We start from the raw sequence: 23812 nt of genomic DNA on the forward strand, positions 1-23812 counted from the left end.
TTGCCAATTGGGCATTGACAATCCGCTAAGGTTAGTATGTGTTATGTCGACTCAAGCGTGAGTATGAACTAGTCTCAAGTCATTTGGTGTTGGACACTAAGGCAAACACATAGGTGCTCGAAAGAGTAATCGAGTACACTGAACTACGATCAAACAAGAGTTCGAACATACATGTCATGTAAGAACTCAATAGTTGCAATATGCAAAGTAGTCCTTTGACCTGAGGCATCATTGATGTCTAATGGTTAGGTCCTTGATCTTTGATTATGTCAACGGCATTCCATTGGAGTGTCCACGGCATTGTTGGGGTCAAGCTATCTAGTCATGTAGGCATATGAATGTACAACAAGGGATCTCTAACCTTCCATGATGGAAGGAGAATACTCTAAGATATGATTCGAGAGTCTTTGGCCAAAGCATATGAATATGACTAAGGAAGATGTTCCAAATCTTATTCGATTGAATCATATAAAGAAGTATCACATTGGATAGTAGACATGAAACAAACTATCACTCAAACAATGTGATTAAGAGTATTGTATTAGAGAAGGACCGTATTGCATTGTAGTTGTAACTGGATAGGTTCTCCAACCACTTCTACTTAGCTTGGGTAACCATGACATGCTGCTAGGCGTCACCCATGGTTTGTGGAAGCCCTAAAGATTAGCAAACACTAATTTAAGGGAGAATTGAAATGTGGTTTCAATTCACAATCGATCGTTATGAGTAACATCGCCCACTACCTCGCTAATTGGAACCTAATGGATCGTACACCGAGTAAAGATATAAGTGAAGAAATTATATGAAATGGATAAGCAATTAAATGGTTTAATTGAAGAATGGTCAAGATTAATTAAATAGTTAATTAATTATACGAAACGTTCGTATTGGGCGTTTAAGTTAGTTTTGGGCTTCGGGGCACAAAAACGTTTTGGCCCACAAGGCCCATTATGTTTAAGATTGTATGACAACTAAAACAAAATGGGCAATTAAGCCCAATAACAACTAATGGCCGGCCATAACCTTAAGGATAGTGAACTTGGCTTAATTGCAAGTTTGCCACTCCATTGTGAGGTGGTATAAATACATCTTTATAGCCATTTCACCTTAAGGGGTTTCTAATTGAATTTGGGTGAAACCTATTCTCTCATTACCTTAGGTAAGGAACATCTAGCAATCTTTCTTACCTAAGTCATCCATTTCATCTTCACACAACATCTTTGGTGTGGAGACTTAGAGACACCAAACTTTTGGTGTTTTGGAGAACAAATCCTCAAATCCTCAAAGAAGAAAAGGAGCACTAAAAGGGAGGAAATCACAAGGAAGATTCAAGGAGCAAGGAGGTGACTTGAAGGCCCTCCACTTGGGTGAATCCCTTGTGTAATCAAGGATGAGCTTCAAGGGTAAAGAATCTCTAAATTCTTATTCTCTTTAATTTTGTTAAAGAGTCTTATGGTTCACCATATACTAGGCTTTGAAAGTCATGGGTTTTATGAATTGTTTTTGAATGCATGCCTACTTTAAAGAGTTATTAGTTTGCATATGTATTCAAATGTTCTTACATGTTCTTAGCTAGGACAAAATTTTTCCTTCAAGGACGACATTGTAAATGTCTTATGCAAGTTCGAACAAATATTTCCCCCTGCTTTCTTTACAAGTATGATTCACGTGATGATTCACTTGCCAGATGAGGCATTACTTGCTGGACCAGTGAACTGTTAATGGATGTATCCAATAGAAAGGTACTTAATTAAGCATATATATATATAATAGATTCATGATCAACAAATGCTTTGAATAATTTGTAGCAAATTTTTTATTTGTGCAGATATCTTGGTGAGTTGAAAAAGTGTGTCTGAAACAGGGCAAAGACCGAAGGATCACTTATGGAGGCATGGGTGGAATATGAGTCACTTACTTTTTGTGCAATGTATCTTCAAGATGTTGAGACAGCTTTCAATCGTCCTCTACGCAATAATGACAGTGGTGTCAGAAAAGAGAAACTGTTTGTTTTTGCCCAAATTACGGGACCATTCGGCGATCCTATAAAAGATGAACTGTTTACCAAAAAGGACATGGAGGTAGCGCATTGGTTCATACTCAACAATTGTGACAAGGCTTTACCATACCTTGAAGAGGATGAACAGTTGATGAAGTGGGAACATCTTTCACATTTATATGGCAAGAAGCACCATGACTTGTTTCCTTCGTGGTTTCATGCACATGTAAGTTGTATGTGGTTTGAATTGAGCATATTTTCCAACTTGTTCATGCGTGTCTTTAAATTTGGTTACACTAACAGGTTAACTTTTGTGTATGTTATATTAGATGAATAAATTGAATGAATTGAATTCACCTTCTTACGATGAAGAATTATATAACTTGGCGAGAGGACCGCTTCACGTTGAATTGTTCTCAGGTTGTCATGTCAACGGGATCAAGTTCTTGGGGGCAACACGTGATGACAAATTGTCCACTCAATATAGTGGTGTCCATGTCTCGGGTGCAGGCGACAGTGAAGATATTGATTTTTATGGCAAACTAACTAGTGTAGTACAATTACTTTACAAAGACAGGTGTCAAGTGATACTGTTTAAGTGTCTTTGATTTGATACAAACCCACATAACTGAACGAGTGTTAAGCGAGACCATGGTTTACTATCAATAAACACTACGAGACATTGGTGCAATGAAGACCCATACATTTTGGCAACTATGGTGAAACAAATATTCTATCTAGATGACCCTAAAGCTAGCAATGGTTAGAAAGTTGTTCAGAAGATTGATCGAAGAGGGCTATACGATATTTCAGAACTATGTCATGATGATAACGTCGCCGACCAATAGTTATCATCTTCAATAAAAATTGGTGAAGAAACACTCTGGGATACTAATATTGTCCAAGGATCGTTTGACGTACCTGGAGTTCCTGAATTCGAAATATCAATTGATCTTGGTGATCTGCCTCAATACAATTCACCGGAAGAGGCAAACGAAGATAAAAACGAATAAGAATCCATAAATGATAGTAGTGAGGATAGCAAGAGTTATTATTTTAGTTTGGATGAAGATTAATATAAACTTGTAAAGGAAAAAGCAGGAGGCTAAGGGTTTAACACCGCTTCTCATCTACCCAACTTTAATATTCCCAACAAATCGTCTGATCGTCTCCATTTTTTGATCAGGTATTTCTCTGATTTGTTTTTTTTGTTTTTTTTTTTTAGGCATTCAATACATTTGCTAATTTTTCTTCTGATTTTTGGATCAATGAATGTTCTCAAGAAAAAGACTTGCTTGATATGGTAACTATCAAATTGGATTAAACGTTCCACGAGGAAAGAAGGTTGCACAATTTGTTGCTCAAGTCCCTGCTTCCTAAGGATGATGCTGATGAGAGGGATTGCATACTAGAGGTCAGATCAGGTATTAAGTAACTGCCTAACAAATTTTTATTCCATTGCATGTCTTTTATCTTTTTATTTTTATATGACAAAAGATTTCATTGGGAACTGGTGGGGACGAGGCTTCTTTGTTTGCAATGGACATATTTAAAATGTAAGTTTGTATCAATACTTGTAAATTCTTGTATGCATTTTCTCTCGAGAGTCTGCGTTTAATAATTAACCATAGGTAACTTGTAGTGTTGATTCATGTATCAAATTATGTGACCAGTAGCACTAAGAACAATTATTTGGTACAAATTAAATTTTTGTGACTAATTTTTGTTGTTTTAATGTATAGATGAATTAAACAAACATGGAAAGGCTTAAAAATTATTTAATTTTAACATGACCTACCAAAATAGCAATTCCCTTTGATTTCGAAGTGTGGACACATAAGGAAACTGATATCAGAATCTAGTGATGTTGTTGATCTATCTGTCATTGAACTATCTGATGTTCCAAGTAGATCAGAAGCATTTAAGCTTGCAGCAAAATTTTGCTATGGAATAAATTTCGAGATAAGCATAGAGAACATCGCAATGCTCCGATGTGTGGTAGAGTATCTTCTGATGACTCAGGACTATGCGGTTGGAAACCCTGTGGGAAGAGCTAATGCATACTTAAATGAAGTGGCATTGAAGAGCCTAGTAGGTGCAGTTATTCTTTTGCACATGTTAGAAAGGTTCCTCCCAATGATGGAGAAGGTAAAATTAGTGAACCACTGCATAAATGCAGTTGCTTTTATAGTCTGCAAAGAGAGCCAGTTCAGTGTGTCCAATAGGGCTGATGGCAGCAATAAGGGTGCGGTTTCTTTAGCAATGTATTATCGAAAGCTTGTTATGGATTGGTGGGCTGAAGACTTAATTGTTCTTAGAATCGATATGTTCCAATGTGTTATGATTGTAATGATGGAAATAGTGTTTAAGCTATTAGACGATATAGGGTGACTGATGCTGCATATGACTGATATTGCATATGGATATTAGACGATTTGGGGTGATTGATGCTGCCAGATTTTATGTTCCCTCTTTCCATGAGATTCTCTATTAAGTCTAATCCCTTAATTTGAGGAAGATTGACATCTAGATGACTTGTTGATAGTTTTGTGCCAGCTACTTGCTGCACTCCCTTAATTTAAGGAGTGATAGCTTTAGGGTTTACCAAGTTAGTAGGATTTACCAAGGGTTGCTTGTAACCTTCTACCTCATTATATATCCCCCATTGTACATTCAATCAATCTATGAAAAATACATTCAAACAAACTTAAAATTTCCACATAACAATATACTCTTGGACCAGTACTCATGCTCTATGCGCAGAAATCGCTAAGAGGTTTGGTAAGATCTTACTCCACAATGTCATAATTTTTAGTTTAGTAGCTCATATCTTGACATATAAATCTTCTTTTGGCATAGGAAATATTTGGAAAGGGGAAGAAGAAAATCGAGCTGCGACAAGAGCACGAGAAGAGGGTTGTCTTAGAAACAATTATGAGTCTTCTGCCAAGGGAGAAAAATGAAATGTCAGTTAGCTTTTTTTCCATACTGCGAAAACCCTGGAGACAACGGTTGCTTACCAGCTAGATTTGGAGAAGAGAATGGGGTTGCAATTGGCACAAGCTGTTTTAGATGATCTCTTGATTCCATCATATTCCTATACCGGGGACACATTGCTTGATGTCAACACTGTGCAAAGGATCATGACGAATTACCTTGAATATGAAATGTAGGGGAGCTATTTGGGATATAATTCAAAGGATGATTTTGGTTCTCCTCCACCAACTAACATGGAACGTGTCGGAAAGCTAATGGAGAACTACTTGGCCGAAATAGCCACTGACTGTAACGTATCTGTCTCAAAGTTCATTAGCATTGCTGAACTAATTCTAGAACAATCAAGGGAAACAAAAGATGGCATGTATAAAGCCATAGATATCTACCTAAAGGTGCACATTTTCGTGTATATCTTTCTTAATAGCAAATGCTACATGTATTTACAATGGTTATTTAGGCTTTTTATGTAGGGTAGTGAGTTTCACACTCCCCTTTTCTCTGCCTGAACTTTTTTTTTTTTTTATCTTCTTCTAGCCTTGGATTGTATAAATCAAAGGAGAATCTAGAAACATAAACAAGGGGATGAGTGCAAAATGAGAATACAGAGTGAAAATAACTACCATTCTGTTTTAATAGAGATGAAATTACCATGGGATCAAAACATCTCTTAGTTAGATTCTAATGGCATTTTCTAATACAAAACATCTCTTAGATAGATTATCACACAAGAAAGGCTAGAAGTTTGAAGTGGTGGATATAACTGAGTCTGATCTTAAAGGATATAAGGTGTGATGTCTGATTTTAATTCATGCATTTCAAAAGACCCAAATTGAGCTACAAGGTTGCTCACAGTGCGACTTTGTTTTAGAATTATTTTCTTATCATAATGAAGTTGTACATAATTGCAGGTGAAGGTACCGGCCTGCTTCGCCTCCATAGCACTTATCGTCATGATCTTAAAATCTACAACTCTGATGAAGGCCCTGTGCAGGTATAGTCTCATTAGTGCTCATGGGTTTCTATATTTTTTGTTGCTTCCTTTTTCTTCTTGTCTTATTTGATCTCTATTTAAATGAAGTAAATTGCCTTATTGTTATGATCATTAGCCCCTGAAATTTTCATCATTTATAAGTTACATTATTTACAAGATATTTGTTTACAGATGTCTGCAGCTGCTTTTGCTAAGGGCCTACTTGATCTTGAAGGGCAGCTAACACCAATCCTAGTCTATAGTTGGTTTTTTATGTGATTCTGACTGCTTTAGGATGTTGAGGTACATGACTGAATTATTCCCTTTCTTAAGGTTTCCCTTGTTAGCAAGGACTCCTCTATGTGGGATGGACTTGACAATGCAAGTGTTGAGATGGAGGAAGCAAAGGTTTGTTTGTCATTTTACAGGTTGATTTGTTTTAGTTTTTGGTGTGGTGGAGCCCATAAATGAGAATGCTTCTTCTTTAACATATGTGATCATGTGATTCTCTTTTTCACATACTTCCCCTGTAAGCTAGGTTGAACAAGATTATTAAAACGGGTAATAACAGTGCAACACCTCCTTCGATGGCTGATGGAGGTGGTCTCCTTGGATGGCTTTCATCAAATATAACATAAGATTTTGTGGTATCCACTTGTGTAAATATTTTAAATTGGCGATCAAATCAGTTTGTTGTATTCATATAGGGTCAAGGAGTGTAACTGTAAACAATCATCAAAATCAGAGTTAAAATAACCGTTAAATCATGATTTTTCGTTTATAACTATCAAAAAGTTTTGTCCCGTTACTTGATCTCTGAATGTTTGTTTTTTGTGATTTTTGGCTATGTGATCTCGAAGTACATACAAACAAGTTTGACAGTTAGATCGTTGAAACTAATTTCGTACAATGTGTTTCCCATCAACTTCAATGGTATATATATTTACTAAGTAGATTTTAATTTATTTATTTTGTACGCAAAAGCAAAAGGGTAAAGGAAAAAAAAAACAAAAAAAAAAAACTTTGCTCGACATAGGTACAACTGTGTCGCGCAAAACATCTTTGCACGACGCAATTGTACCTATGTCGCACAAAGTTTTTTATTATTTTTTTTCCTTTTGCTTTTCTTTTGGGGTTCTTGCATTGCCTTTTTCTTTTGTGGTATCCACTTGTGTAAATGTTTTAAATTGACAATTGAATTAGTTCGTTGTATTCATATAAGGTCAAGGAGTGTAACTGTAAAAAATCATCAAAATTCATAACCGTCGAAAAGTTTTGTCCCGTTAATTAATCTCTGAATGTTTGTTTTTTGCGATTTTTGGTGTATGCGATCTTGTAATATATGCAAACAAGTTTAACGGTTGGATCGTTGAAACTAGTATCATATGATGTGTATCTCATCAAAACAGAGATTCATTAACACTTGGAGTTTATTTATACTTTCATTAAGTATAACATAAAATTTTGTGTTATCGACTTGTGTAAATATTTTAAATTGATGATCAAATCAATTCGTTGTATTCATATAGGGTCAAGGAGTGTAGCTGTAAAAAAATCATCAAAATCGAAGTTAAAATAACCGTTAAATCATGATTTTTCGTTTATAACCATAAAAAAGTTTTGTCCTGTTACTTGATCTTTGAATGTTTGTTTTTTGTGATTTTTGGCATATGCGATCTCAAAGTAAATACAAACAATTTTGATGGTTGGATCGTTGAAACTAGTTTCGTACAATGCGTATCCCATCAAAACAATAGATTCACTAACACTTGGAGTTTATTTATACTTTCATTAAGTATAACATAGGATTTTGCAGTATCCACTTTTGTAAATATTTTAAATTGATGATCAAATTGGTTCACTATATTCATATATGGTCAAGGAGTGTGGTTGTAAAAAATCATCAAAATTGGAGTTAAAATAACCGTTAAATCATGATTTTTCGTTTATAAGCGTTGAAAAGTTTTGTCCCGTTACTTGATCTCTGCATGTTTGTTTTTTGCGATTTTTGGCGTATGCGATCTCGAAGTATATACAAACAAGTTTGACGGTTGGATCTTTGGAACTAGTTTCGTACAATGCGTTTCCCATCAAGTTCAATGGTGTATATATATATATATAGTTGTTTTGTACTTATAACACTTAAGAAATTGAATAATATATATATGTAAAAAAAAAATTATTGTGGGTTTTTATTAGAAAAATATATTATTGTGGGGTTTATGTAAAAAAAAATTGAATTGGAAATAACGAAAGTCACATTTTCAGTAATTTTTGTAATAATTTTTTTTTTTAAATACCTTTCGCGACGCCTTAATGTGGTCGTCGCACAAAACCACTTTGTGTGACGTTGCGCCAGTTGTGATAATTTTGGATTTTTTTCAAATTTCCAAGTTTGGACCCGAACTCTTTCTTTCTCGTAGACCTCTCTCTTCCCTCTCCCTAATCTCAGACTCTCTCTCGACCTCACTCCTCAGTGTCCTCACCCTCACTCAGGCATTCTCTCTCGACCCTCACTCAGTCACTCTCTCTCGACCTCACCCTCCTTGACCTCAGTCTCACTCAGTCACTCTCTCTCTCGACCTCACCTTCCTCACCGATTTCTCTCCTCCTCCCACATTAGACAAGTGACTAACCTCTCATCCCTCACTTCCTTCTCATCCCTCACCTCACTGTGCATCGATTCTGCCCCAAATCAGGTAAATTTTGGAATTAATTTAGGGTTGGAATTCTAGATTAGGGTTTGTGAAATTTAGCACTTGGAAGATAAAGTATAATGTATACTGAGGGTTTTGGGGTTGAAATCTAATTGCATCCGGAATTGGATTCCAGCTTTTGCTTTGCTTCATACTCTTGAAGGGGATATGCTTCAAGGTCTTGTTTTCGGATTTACTTCCAGCTACTAGAGGATTTCAAAAAGTCGAGTGGACGAAGAGAAACCCTAATCCTAATGATTACAATCTACCGTCATCTCTGGTAATTCCTCTCCATCTCGCTTCTATTTTTGTGTCCTTTCTTCTTCCTTGCTTCGGGTCGGAAAATTAAAGAATTGAGTGAATCAAAAACCAAAGGAGGTTCATGGCTAAGGGTAAAGATGTCCGAGTAACGGTTATTTTGGAATGTACCAGTTGTGTTCGAAATCGTGTTAATAAGGAATCAATGGGCATTTCCAGATATATTACTCAAAAGAATCGACACAATACGCCTAGTCGATTGGAATTGAGAAAATTCTGTCCCTGTTGTTACAAACATACGATTCATGGGGAGATAAAGAAATAGATCGAACCGATCGCTCGTGTGTCAGTCTTCCAAGGAAGATGAAAAATTACATATTATATATATAAAATTTATTTTTTAATTTATTTAAATATAAACAAACCAAATCCTATTTCGATCAGATCAAAGATGATGTAGAATTAAGAAATAGGATTGGGATTTTCAAGATAAGGAATAAACAAACCATGGATAAATCCAAGCAAATCTTTCTTAAATCTAAGCGATCTTTTCGTAGGCATTTGCCTCCGATCCAATCAGGGGTTTCCCTCCTTGGCATATTCTCTCACGTATCTCAGACCAATCAGTTTCTTCAAGAATAACGCCTAGGATGTACGATTTGTGTTGGTCTTTGCTTCCAACTGCTAAACTTCATAAGTAGTAATTAAATAATTATATGCTTTCATGTGCATTTTACGTGTTTTTGAGTATTTTTTTGTGTTTTGGATACGTACTCATATGGTCATTTACATAATCCTCCATGGACTTGTCTGTGCTAAATTGTTGTCCCTAACATGTTCGACGAAATGCCTCAACAGCTTTGATTGAGTTGGATTATTGGATAATTTATACGAAACTACTACTCCTCTGTTCAGGTCCACCATCTGCTCGACTTAACGCTCTTATAATTGAAGTTTACTGATCTTTAATCACCACTTTAAAAGACCATGTAAAACATGACATATTAAGGTGTCCAAAGAAAAAGATAGATGTGTTATTTGAATACAGAGTTGAGTTGGTTGGGGGTTTTGTGGGATTCTTAAAATGGTAATGTTTTACTATTTATACATAGTGCAATTTCTTGCAAACCATGTATCTGGGATGCGCTATATATTGGTTTTGATTACTTTATCTCTCAGTTTTTTTAATTGACTTCACATTTTCTTTTTCATTTATTTTATGCAAAAGAACTGTTCAGTTTGCTTTCAGGTTGTCTTCTTCGCTGTCTTAATTGAAGTCATCAGTTAAGTGTGTACTTTTTGTTTTTCCCAAAATTCCAAAGCAAACAAGGTCAGGTTTATTTGTTCAGTTTTCTTTGCTTTTTTCTTCTAGTTTCAAATGCAAGAAAGGATCAGTTTTCTTTGCCTTGTTGGTTTTTGTTTGTTTTCTTCAAGTCATATGCTGATGCTTGAATTTTGATGAGAAAACCAGTAATCGGATGTGGATTTTGATTAAGGTGAATCTTGTCTACAGGTTATTTGCTTAAATCGTATATTTTTTTTGTTTAAGGAAATTGGATATTTGGATGTGAATTGAGCATTGGATACTGATCTGATATTGTCTTAAGTCGATCTTCGTGTGTACATAGAATTCAGTTCTTGATAAGTAGAGGTACCAACTTTGACTGGCTCTGTTTGCAAAGGATTATGGATTTGGTAATTTGTTTTCTTTAGTTGTTTCGATTAGTAATTGTTGTGATTAAACACACTAAGCCTTGGAGATCGAATTATACGCAGGAAAAAAAACAGTCCATCGTGCTGCCTTTGATTAGTAATTGTTGTGATTAAACACACTAAGCCTGGGAGATCGAATTATACGCAGTAAAAAAAAAAAAAACAGTCCATCGTGCTGCCTTCGATTAGTAATTGTTGTGATTAAGCCTGGGAGATCAAATTATAGAAAGTTGGGTTGGGGGTTTGACAGATTAGGATAGGTCTCTTGGTTTAGGTTTGACTCTTTTTAATCAATCATGCTGCCTTGGATTGATTACACTTTTTAATCTTCAGTTAATGTTTGTTCAATTTTCTTTTCTTTTTTCACACATGGTTTATTTGTTTAGTTTTCTTTGCTTTTTACTTCTAGTTTCAAATGCAAGAAAGGATTAGTTTCTAATGTTACATTTTTATGGTTCAAAAAGTGTATAGATGTCGCAATTGATCACTCGTCGTCAGAGTGTGACCAATGCGCCTCCCGCATTATCACCATCTAATACTCTAGCCATGAGTGCTCCATTGATTGGGGAGCCTACACCCCTTACTGAGGCTACTTCTACGGTGTCCTAGGTGCTCGTCTCATCGACGGCATTAGTGTTGGTTTAGCCACTTAGTGCACGGAGGCCTCACCGGCGCCGCTGCTAGCGGAAGCCTTCTAATCACACTTCCTCGGCATCCAAAGTCAAGGGTGAGGCCTCTTAGCCAGGTAGTTTTTTTAAATTCTCACTACGTTGTATTTTTTTTTCTTTTCATTTTAAAACTAATATTTTTATGATGGTGAAAATTTGTTAGATTGTAAAAATATGTTGCGGGTTGTGAATTCTAGTCGAATGCTGAAGCAGGCATAGAACGTACGTGATGTCGCCTCCAAGATGAAGATTGCATATGACCCAGACATCGTGGAGTGCCTACCTCACAACAGCATAGCAACATCGCTAGTAGCTGTGGTGTTGTTAGTAAAAAAAAATTGTCATTTTCAGTGGGAGTCTTGGGCAGAAATTCCCAAGAAGACGAAGAAACTAGTGTGAGACAAGTTGTCGGTTAGTACATTAATTTTTAGCCTTTATCATTTTTTTAATTTTGTTTACAAATATTAAAAACCAAAATATATTATCTTAATATTACTAAATTTCTTACTATTATTTTATTATTTTTCATATTTGTAGGTCATTTATGATCTTCAGGACATATCCCTCAAGACCATCACCTACTTAGAGGAGACCTTAGTAAACCGGTACAAAGTGGTGGGATGATCTGAAGATTGCTCGCCTACATGTTTCAAGTGAGTTGTAGGACCGGCCGGAGGATTAGGAGTGGCTCTGCAAACATTTTACGAACCCAAATTTTGTGGTATGTACATAATATTTTAATAATAATTTATTATTGTTTTACTTATTTTTTAAGTTTTTTTTATTAATTTATTTCAAATAGTAGCAGTAACATGTATATTGTGTGTTTAATAGAAGAAATATGTTGTTGGCAAGAAAGCTCGAGAGTCAAAGAAACTTCTCGACCATTCTGGTTCGATGCCTTTTTCGTATAGACTTGAGGCACGACGTCAAGTAAAAGTATATTAACTTTGAAATTTTATACAATTTAGTTATTATTATTGATTAATAAAATTTTCTTAATGTTTTTTTTCTTCAAGAGGGTTCTAAGTTCCCAGAGATTGACATGTTCAAGGACGTTTACATTCGACCTGGTAATGAGATCACTGAGCAGCTTCACGTAAGTATATGTAATTATTATTATTCTTATATGTATGAATCATTCAAATATTATTTATATTTTGTTATAAAACATTATATGTTTTTTCTTTATTATTATAGGCTGCTATGGTGGAAAAAAGCACTGCTGTTCTCTAAGAAGCAACATTGCAGCTTCCCTCGGAGAACCCGATCGAGGACATCACGGTACCCAAGGATGTAGGTTTTCAGATCATGACTGATGTCCTAGATCAGAACTTCGGTCGTCGTCATGGCAAGGTTGTTCGATGTATGAGGAAAGCACGGGTTCGTGAGACGGGTGCCTCTTCTTCCAGATTAAACACAGCAGAGGTTGATGCATTGAAGGAGGAAGTGACAACCCTAAGGGGTCAGCTTGCAGTCCAGGAAGAGCAGATGATGGCCTAGGGCGAGCAGATGAGGGCGCAGATAAGGGCCCAGAGAGAGGAGATGAGGAACTATGACAAGACAATGAGAGACCCTGTATAAGCCATACAGATGTTCGGCCTCCAAATCTCGCTACTAGCACTTCATCCTGCTCCACCTTTGACCTCAGAGCCACCTCGCCCTGCTAATACCCAGTAGCTTGATGTATCAAACCTAGAAGATTACTTATAGTTTTTTCATTTTTGTTTGGACATCTTGTATGTACATTTTCATATATTTTATAATTAGATACTTTTGCTTGGTTAATTAATTATTGTTTAGAATTTAATTACAATATTTGTCAAAAATTAAAATAAAATAATATTTTTGACTAAAAAAAAAAGGGGGTTTGCATGATGCACCCCTACACCGTGCAAAGCCACTTTTGCACGACGCACCTCCTATGTCGTGCAAAGCCACTTTGTGCGATCGCGCAAAGTCTCTTTGTGCAAAGTAGGTTACTTCTTCATCACGCAAACCCTTTTGTCACTACCTTAGCGCAACGGTTGGCGCGTGACGAAGGTTCGTTGCGCTAATGTTTACGTGATAGTTTTTTGACTTTGCACAACGAAGGACCTGTGTCGCGCAAAGTGTTTTTTGTACTAGTTATGATTAGTATTAAAATTAAACCATAACATAGAAAAACCTATAAGAACACAGTTTTCAACTTATTAGGCCGTTTATCCTTTGTCATCAATGTTTTTTTCTGGTTGAATGAAGGTACAAAGCGTTCTTGGTCTTTGAAGATGAAACGAATGAAATCAATGCTCTCATTATTAGCAAATCATGTGAAAAGGCCTTTGGCACCACGTGCAAAGATTTGGTTTTCAATCAAAGATTAGCATATCAAAAGCAATTGCCAAGCGAGTTTCTCAGACTTCTAGGCCAAAGGAAAAATTTTCATCTCTGATTTGGAAGCAGATGAAATTTGTTGAATTCAAATGATTTTCTCATCTACAATGTCTCTGACGACACCATGATCCAACCAGCAACTCCATAGTCTATAAGCAGAGAAATTACAGTGTCTTCCACAACAGTTTCATCGTGCACTACACTGCCTAAAACAACTGGAGAATCGCAAAAGAGAAAAAGAGATTCAATCAAGAGAGCCCTTATTACAGGAGCTGAAAAAAAAACAGTTACATTCTGCATAACAACATTTTTTTATCGATCTCAAATTATTTTCAATGTGATCTTAATTTATTTTTCCAATCTCTTTAATATGTTTGGCACAGTGAGGCAGAGAAATCGCTTAAACAGATGTGCAGGATTTTGACCAGGTTCCGATCAAGTTGTTGAAAAAAAAAATTCTTCTCTAACTAGCGCGAAAACGAACACTACAAAAATAAAACTAGGTAACTTTGCTTTATTCCCATATTTTATCTGATGTAAACATATTTATATGTACACTTTATTTCATCTCAGTTAGCATTTGCATCTTTTTTTTTTTTCTCCCTCTACACATTCTTTTATTTACAGTCACTGTCGGAAGGAACAAACTTTTGCTGCTGTACAAAACAGTGATATCGTCTTTTGTTAAAACAAGAACAGTGCTTCTCCATATTTTATTACGTGTGAATAGGCCATCGTAACATCAATTCCTCTATTTTTTGTGTACATGAACAATCTGATGTTTTCAAATCTTTCATCTACAACTACTGATGTTGATCAAGACCTATCATAGCTACCAGGGGGAAATATCAGACTAATCATTTTTGTACATCAAATGACAGAATGTTTCCTAATGTTTTTTTGTATAAATTGTATAAATCTAGACACTTGCCTGTAAAAAATAATGACTACATTTTGTATGCAGTCTTTATTATCTTTATGTTAATAGTGTTAGTCTGCATTTCTATGCATTTATATTTTTAGAACATGTTCCATAGTTTAATTTTCATTCCTTCAACAACGTGCGGACATGGTTTTCTAGTATAAATCTATTATTGGTGCCAAATGGGCTTTCAAGACAAAATTGAACTTGGACGACACAATACAAAAGTACAAGGCAAGGCTAGTAGCTAAAGGTTACTCTCAAAAGGCTAGAATTGATTTTAGTGAGACCTTTGCACCTGTTGCAAGGTTAGACATAATAAGAAATTTGATTGTACTTGCAACTTAGAAATGTTGCAAGTTATATCAACTAGACGTCAAATCTCTTTTTCTTAACGGAGTACTACATGAGGGGATTATGTAGATCAACGTGAGGGGTTTGTGCTTGCATATGGAGCATTGTATAGCCTGATTGATTAATTAGAATACAAACACTAACAGAATATTGTTGTTTAATTTCTTGCATTTTCCTTTCTTCTTTTATTACGAAATGGCTTCATCATCTGGTATTAAGAGCCGGATTGGTTCCACTGGGACCTCTGCAGACGGTTGTTACAAACTTACCACCACCGCGGTGGAGGCCAAAATTGAGTCCCGACCGAATCATTGGGCGGCTAAGTTTTGAGTTGTTCAAAACATGATGGCAACGATTTCCTTAGGACAAGTTGAGTTTCTGTCCCGCATGGCTGAAATCAACAATCCATGATGGAGGAGAAGCGTGCTGAGCGAGTGTCGATGAGTCTCCCACAATCGCAATGTCCGGTCATTGCGACGCAGCAATCAACAATCCAATCGATTTCCATTTCCAAATATCTTGACTTGGGCCTTTGGCAGAGGGTTATAGAGTTGCTACAAGTTCGTGAAGTCAATAAACCTTATGAATCAGAGCTTAAAAATCACTTTCAATGCTAGATACACTGCAAGCATGAATGCATCTTAATTGTTTGATGAAATGCCAAATAGGGGAATCCGCGGTAAAGGTAGGGGCCAAACGTTTCAAGCTTTTGATCTTCTTTCAAGAAATGCCAGACATCAAACTATTATTCTTTCAAGAAAGCAAAAGGAAATGGCAAGTCTGATTTCGAGTTCGGCCATTTTAAGCTTCCCCAATTATTTAAACTTTGTGCTTCAAAAAAGATGTTATGAAAATGTTGTCCTTACCAATATTTGATCAGGGTGGCACTAATGTGGAAAAGTGATGGGCCCAAGTTCACTGCTGAAGAGTACAATCAAATCATGGCCATGCTCAAGAAAAGCAACCTTGATGGTAATTCCCAACACTTTGCAAACGCCACAGATACATTTACACCTCTGTCTAATACGTCAGGAGCCTTACCACAGAAAACCCTATATTGGATCATTGATAGTGGGGCAACGGATCATATATCTCCTTCACCTCACTTGCTTGGCAGGAAATCTATGTTTGACTATGTACAAACGCCGAATAGGGGAAAAGCCACTATAGAGTCTGTTGGTTCCGTCCAAGCCACTCCTCTTATTAAACTTGATGATGTGTTACATGTTCCAAATTTTCAAGTTTATTTATTATTCGTTAGCAAACTCACTGAGTCTCTACAATGCATAGTGATTTTCTTTCCCACCTTTTGTGTGATACAGGACATGGATACGAGGAGGATGATTGGCCTGGGCAAGCGATATAATGGGCTCTATTACTTGTCATCCAAACAAAATCCTCACCTTGCTCACAATGTCAACCGTCATTCAAATCTTTGGCACCGATGCTTAGGACATCCCTCCACCGGTCCCCTACAACTTTTGACCAAGCAAGTTCCAACTATTATGTTTGATTCTAGTCATTCATTTGACATTTGTCCTCTTGCTAAACAAACTCATTTATCTTTTCCATCAAGTTTTATTTCATCTCAAACACCTTTTGATTTAATACATTGTGATATTTGGGGACCTCATTGAGTTAATTCCCATTCGGGGGCTTGATATTTTTTGACCATTGTGGATGATTATTCACGTTTTACTTGGATTCATCCTATGCATTTAAAATTTGAAACACAAGGGTTGTTATGTTCCTTCATTGCTTGGGTTCAAACACAATTTAACTGTATGATCAAGACGATTAAGGCAGATAACGGGGTTGAATTCATTTCTTTACGATCTTTTTTTGATAGCAAGGGTATTGTGTTTCACACTTCTTGTCCTTCTACTCCCCAACAAAATGGGGTCGTTGAAAGAAAACATCGCCATCTTTTAAATGTTGGGAGAGCACTTCGATTTCAAGCCAATTTACCTTTAACTTTTTGGGGGAAAAGTGTTCAAACAGCGTGTTATTTAATCAATCGCTTACCCACACCACTCCTTCACCACAAAACTCCCTTCGAGCTTTTACATTATACACTTCCAGATTTTACTCACTTGCATGTGTTTGGTTGCTTATGCTATGCCACGAATCTCACTCCCACACATAAATTTGATCAACGTGCTCGGAAATGCATTTTTGTTGGATATCTTCTTGGCCAAAAGGGGTACCGTGTTTATGAACTCACTACCCACAAATTCTCTACTTCCCGTGATGTGGTCTTTCATGAGGACACCTTTCCTTTTATTTCCTAGCCACTGGATCACCACCCTGATAGTGTTATCCTACCTCTACCCCTTGATCCTACCATTAACCCATCCTTATCACCTCATCCTCTCGACACTAGTATTCCACCTACACCTACCCCTACTATAAATCCACCTGCCCCTACCACAAACCCCACCACTCTACCACCACTCGACACAAGACCTTCCCTCGACACCACACCTTCCCAGGACATCTTCATCACCGCACCTACTTCTTCTCCCCTTCCTCTTGCCATTTGCCACTCCAACCGTCTTCCTAAACCATATGTGCGACTTTAGGGCTACCATTTATATCATGTACAATCTCTTGCTCCCAGTGCCACCTCCTCTTCCATGTCAAGTACACGCTACCCTTTATCTTATTATGTTTCTTATGCTCATCTTCCTTCTTCACACCGTTTTTTTTTGCTTATGCCCTTTCTACCATTGTCGAACCTACTACTTTCGAGAAGGCTAATAGTGATCCTCAATGGCAAGCTACCATGCAATCCGAACTCCTAGCTTTGGAACAAAATCATACTTGGACTCTCATTTGCCTTTCTCCCAGTCATTGAGCCATTGGTTGTACGTGGGTCTATAAGGTCAAGTATCATTCAGATGGGTCTGTCGAGCGTTATAAAGCTCGCCTTGTTACCAAGGGCTTTACACAACATGAAGGTATCGATTACAAAGAGACATTCGCCCCTGTTGCCAAACTCATTACTGTCCGTTGTCTTTTGGCCGTGGCTTCTGTTCGTCATTGGTCTCTCCACCAAATGGATATTCAAAATGCCTTCCTCCATAGAGACCTTGGGGAAGAAGCCCATATGCAGTTGCTTCCCGGTCTTCGCCTGTAGGGGGAACATAATTTATGCCGACTCAACAAGTCGCTTTACGGGCTCAAACAAGCATCTCGAAGCTGGTTTCACAAATTTTCCACTGCCATACACCGAGCCAGATATCAACAATCCAAGGCTGATTATTCCTTGTTCACCAAGGTATGTGATCACTCATTCATAGCTACACTAATCTACGTCGATGACATGATTATCACAGGCAACGATGAAGAAGCCATTCGTGATCTCAAACAGTTTCTTCACACTCATTTTCAAATCAAGGACCTTGGACCATTAAAATATTTTCTCGGTGTAGAAGTGGCTCAGTCTTCTCAAGGTATTTCTATCTCTCAACGAAAATACACGCTTGATATTCTTAATGAAGCAGGCTTACTTGGTGCCAAACTTGCAAAATTTGCCATGGAAGAAAACTTGAAGTTATCTCCAACGGAGGGGCAAGTTCTTCATGATGCCTCGAAGTATAGGAGGCTTGTTGGTAAACTCATTTACCTCACGATCACTAGGCCACAAATTTCATATGCAGTTCATGTACTCAGCCAATACATGCAACAACCAAGAAAACCATATTTAGATGCAGTTCATCGTCTCTTGCAATACTTAAAAGGGGCACCTAAATAAGGACTTCTATTTCCTTCAAAGGGGGACTTAATCTTGGCTGGATATTGTGATGCTAATTGGGCTCGATGTTCAATTACGAGGAGATCCATCATGGGTTATTGCATATTCCTTGGTGATGCATTGGTGTCTTGGAAGACTAAGAAACAAACGACCGTTTCTCGATCTTTAGCAGAAGCAGAGTGTCGTGCCATGGTTTTTGCAACATGTGAGCTTACATGGATGAAATATTTGTTGGCTGACTTACGAGTTGATCATCGCGTGCCAGCGAAACTACATTGTGACAAACAAGCGGCCCTACATATAGCAGCCAATCCCATGTTCCACGAGCATACCAAGCATATAGAGATCGATTGCCATGTTGTTCATGAGCGTATTCAATCAAGGGTTATCACAACAACTTACGTTCATACTAGAGCACAGTTAGCCGATATATTCACCAAGCCGCTTGGACAAGGGGTGTTTCAATCATTACTTGGCAAGATGGGTGTGATTGACATTCACACTCCATCTTGAGGGGGAGTATTGAGCGACAATATCTTGGAGTATCATTGAAGATTGTTTCCTTTCCTTAATTATAGGAACATATTGATCCGTGTAATTCATGTATGGTTGACTTCCTAGAATAGCCTCATGTATATTGTATAAATCTTGTGCTCCTTGTAAAGAAAAGGTTGTATGAAATAAAAATATCTTCAATATTTTCCTCTCACGACCTAAACCCTAGGAACTGCGAAACCCTAGTAGGTCTATATTTTAACACAATAAGTAACATTGTCACTAAAAGATTCAAAAGATTGGGAAGTAGGATACCACATGGATAAATATCAAGTAAAAACCATGAACGCTGCATTTTATCAAACAACTCACCCCGCAACTTCTTGATCAGTGACTTTGGAGACTTCATTGCTAGCCTTTATTTGGTTGGCCGCATGTTTCTTCTTTTTAGGAGGGATCACCTTTTTGCCATGGTATTTGTGCCCCGGTGGGAAGCCATAGAGATAAAAGCATCGATCACAGTATGGTATTTTTTATCACAATATGAGCATTTAATGGAGGAATTACCTCGTTGTGCAGCAGGTTCCCTGTTGCTTGTCAAATGCATAGCATGCAAATTGTTGTTATTACGAATGAGAGATACCTCCACTTGCTTCTCTTGTTGTAAAACAAGAAAGTATGCCTTTCGAGTGTCTGGAAGTGGCTGCATCAACACGATTTGCCACGTACTGCAACATAAGACTCATTTAATCCCATGAGAAACTGCATCACACTTTCCTTTTCATCGCGTTCATTAATCTTTTTCAAACCCCCACAAGTGCATGTTGGGGGCTTATGATAGGACGTCAATTCATCCCACAATGCCTTTAATTTTGTGTAGTAGACTGAGATCGATTGTTGCTCCTGTCTGCGGTCAACAATTTCTCTCTTAATTTGATAAACATGTGAATCATTCCCTTGGGAGAAACGATCACACAAGTCAGCCCACACATCTGCTGCTGATGTGTAGTAGGAGATGCTACTTGCAATGTCTTCATGCACAGAATTTAGGATCCACGCGAGGACCATGTCATTGCATCGTTGCCACAATGCAAATTGTTTATCTATTTCAGCAGCTGGGTCAATAGTTTCATCGACCAAGCCTAGCTTGTTCTTAGCACTTAGACTGATGCGCATAGCACGGCTCCATATGTTGTAGTTGTCTCCTTGAAGAGTTTTGAAGACCAAGATGTTCCCAGGTTGATCAGAGGGGTGTAATAAGAATGGGTTCGAAAGATTGGTAGCCATCTCTAATGATTTTGTGTTGGTTCATGAATCACTCATGATGATGATGTTGTTTGTTGTGGTGCGGAAGCGTTGAGGGGGGTATTCAGAGTCACCAAAAACGGTGCTCTGATACCATGTTAAAATATAGACCTGCTAGGGTTTCACAGTTCCTAGGGTTTAGGCCGTGAGAGGAAAATATTGAAGATAGTTTTATTTCATACAACCTTTTCTTTACAAGGAGCATAAGATTTATACAATATACATGTGGCTATTCTAGGAAGTCAACTATACATGAATTACACGAATCAATCTATTCCTATAATTAAGGAAAAGAAACAATCTTCAATGATACTCCAAGATATTGTCGCTCAATATATTGCACGAAATTCCACATTCAACTTTGGATGTAATGTTTCAGCTCGCTGAATTTATTTCTACTATTTATGGTCATTGCCAAAAGATCTCAACCACATCACTTTTTCAGGTAGTTAGCGACTCGATCATAACTACTCTCTCTCTCTGCTCTTCAACTATTTGATCATATGATGTCAGATTTCATTCCTGATGCTTCTCTACATGGTGAATTACTTAAGGTATTGGATATAAGGCCATTGGTAAGTATTTTCGCTAAACTGCTGAATTGGAATTTAACAGTTTTAACAAACAAGAGTTGGGACTTTCCCAGGGTAACTAAATACCACAACCATATTGCAGCTGTAATTGACCTAGTTGTTGAGGCAATAGTTGCATGGCAAGTTGTTTAGCTTACTCACACTAGTGGATTAAAGCATATTGTTTCAATGATTATTGCTTTCATTACATTGTTTTGGAAATGTGAGTTTGCTGCTATTCCTATAAAAGCATTTGATAACAGACCTTCAAATAATGCTGGTTATGGGGAAAGAGTTTACATCTAGCCAGTGTTTTAAAAAACTCGCCTCGGGGCGCGCCTAGGCGGCCTTGGAGGTGGGGCTTCACCATTTTCACCTTTGTGTTGTGGGAGTGGGCGAATACTAGCCTAGGCTCGTCGAGGTGCGACTAGGCGCCTAAGGCATCAATTGGGTGTCCCTTTTTTATTTTTAGGCTGCGGAAATTTGGATTTCTTTTAGTTATAGGGCTGTTTTTGAGTTACATACCAAGAAACCAACCAAGGAGATGTAGACGATGGCTAGGGTTTTTTAGGATGAGTTTGTTTTTTAATTTTTAGCTTTTGTCTTTAAAGCTTTAACTGCCCCACTTTGTTAATATTTATTACCCCACTATCTTCAGTTATTGACATTTATTACCCGCCATCTCCTTACTTTTCACTTTTGCTTTTAATATTTATTTCCTCATATCCAAGATACATATTAGATAACTCTTTTTTTGTTTTTCCCTAAATATGCTTATGATTGGCCGGTAGAAAAAACATCTTTTTATTATATTTTTTAATGTTATATTATTCTTTTTTTAAATCTTTATATTTATCCTTATTTCTCTTTTTTTCCTTATATCCTAGCACTTGCCTACACACTTTGTGTGTACGAACACATTTTTTTAGAAAATGAGAAGGAGAGAAGGAGAAAGAGAGAGAGAGAGAGAGAGAGAACAGGGGGGAAGTGGGAGGCTTTTGTTTTTGGTTTTTTATTTTTTTATTTTTTTATATAAATATTAGAGGTATTTTAACATCACTTGTAGGTAAGGATTCAATAAAAAATAGTAAAATTTGGACTTGTGAAATTACATTATCGCCCATCATTTTTTTTGTGTGATAGAAGACTAATAGGGTTTCATTAATTAATATATATATATATATATATATATATATATATATATATATATATATATATATACCAAATGGGGTGGAACTAGTGGTAGGAGGCATAGCCTTCCATATTGTAGGAGGCAAAGCCTTCCATAGAATTCAGTGTGCGGAAGTAAAGCATATAAAAACAAAGAAGCATATCAATATATTGAATTAAAAAGAATAATGAATTAAATGTAATGATGCAAATATATTTGGAAAATAAGTTTTATTGAAAACTTATTGCAATGCAGATTACAAACAGGTATTACCTAATGGCAGATGAAACATGTAAACAAGGTGGAGCTCGCAGGCATCCTGAATAATATATGTATTACAAGTGTTTGGGAAAATAATCTCTGTCCTTTGTGGATAAGCAGAGAGATGTATTCTTGAACTGAACTATTGAGTTAAAAAACCCGTGTTTCTTCTGAAGATGAATTCCTCTTTTATAGAGGGAGGAGAATGATTGAGGAATGCAATTTTAATCCGGGAATCCCGTTGGCAAGAGGAGAAAGCTGGCAAAGCTGGCTGATTGAAGAATCCTTACTGTGGAGTCACGTTGTTATTTTTACAAAAGTTGAATGAATAGTGACTTTTTTGTTTTTCACTATTGATGAATAGTGACTTCTTTCACTATTGATGAATAGTGACTTCTTGTCTTTCACTGTTGATGAATAGTGTATTGTCAGGAATCTGTAATGATAATAGCTACTGCTGATGCTGATATGATCACATGGGCAAAGATTACATTCTAAAATCAAAAATCAAATGCGTCCTGGGCATCTTGAAGATTTGCCTGATCTGCCCATTTGGCGGGAAGTTGAGACGAGGCATCAGAGGCGTCTGAGTCCAAGTCTGAACTTCTTCTTTTGTGCAGCATTGCTGCTTCTGTCATAAGCTGCTGGGCCATATCCAAGAGCTGGGAAAACTTATCAGATTTCTCTTTTTTCTTCGAGCTGGATGACTTAGAAGGTTTTCCTTTGAGAAAAGACGACGGACTAATGTCTGATAGTGATTGAACTGGCTCCTGGGTTTTTGGCAACTCAGGAAATTGCTGATGAATTGGCAAAGCTTGTGAGGACGAAGTTGAAACTTTAATTGGCAGTGCCTGAGAAGATGCTTGGGGAAATTCCACTTTTACAAGATCAATAATTTTTTGGTGGTTGAATTTATCCCACCATTTTACCCATCGGGTTCTGTAAATACCACCAGTGTCAACTTCAAAGTTCCATTTGAGAATCCATGGGATCTTATACTTGGCCATGAGCAGTGAAAAAATAGTAATTCTGTTGTCGAAACGACTTCTGTCAAAACTGGGTTGGAAATTGTTTGTGAGCACATGACGAAGGTCATCTGGAATGATAGAAGAGCTTGGGCCATGGGAAGCCCACCAATCTGGAAACCATGCCGGAAACCGCAATCTGAAATTCTTATCAAAGGTTATGAACCATGAATGACTAAAATCTTCTGTCTGGTGGAGGAAAATGTTGGTCCATGCTTGGATATAATCATAGTAATTGTAATCGTTGTTTGGGATGAGAACATGCTGAGTATAAAG

The 23812-nt window shown here is 37.1% G+C and overlaps 1 protein-coding gene, 1 long non-coding RNA gene and 1 pseudogene across 2 annotated transcripts; 2 read left to right on the forward strand and 1 right to left on the reverse strand.

Moving 5' to 3' along the window:
* Positions 1-1928: 1928 nt before the first annotated feature.
* LOC103954726 lies at positions 1929-6245 on the forward strand (annotated as a pseudogene).
* Positions 6246-8562: 2317 nt separating this feature from the next.
* On the forward strand, positions 8563-9234 carry LOC125476251. The gene is made up of 2 exons (XR_007257557.1): positions 8563-8665; positions 8799-9234. It is a non-coding gene; the product is annotated as an uncharacterized LOC125476251 (long non-coding RNA).
* A 10676-nt stretch (positions 9235-19910) lies between these two features.
* LOC125476225 lies at positions 19911-20489 on the reverse strand. Its single transcript, XM_048582085.1, has one exon. It carries the CDS (start codon positions 20487-20489, stop codon positions 19911-19913), a length of 579 nt encoding a protein of 192 aa, XP_048438042.1.
* Between the last annotated feature and the right edge of the window lie 3323 nt (positions 20490-23812).

Source organism: the organism of the source record quoted next, unplaced genomic scaffold (genome assembly GCF_019419815.1).
Source record: "Pyrus x bretschneideri cultivar Hongxiangsu unplaced genomic scaffold, Pyrus_bretschneideri_v1 Contig18, whole genome shotgun sequence".
Taxonomy (NCBI): domain Eukaryota; kingdom Viridiplantae; phylum Streptophyta; class Magnoliopsida; order Rosales; family Rosaceae; genus Pyrus; species Pyrus x bretschneideri.

Bases quoted from the DNA above. Each gene is read 5' to 3' on its own strand.
- LOC125476225 (XM_048582085.1), bottom strand. From the start codon at position 20,489: ATGGCTACCAATCTTTCGAACCCATTCTTATTACACCCCTCTGATCAA.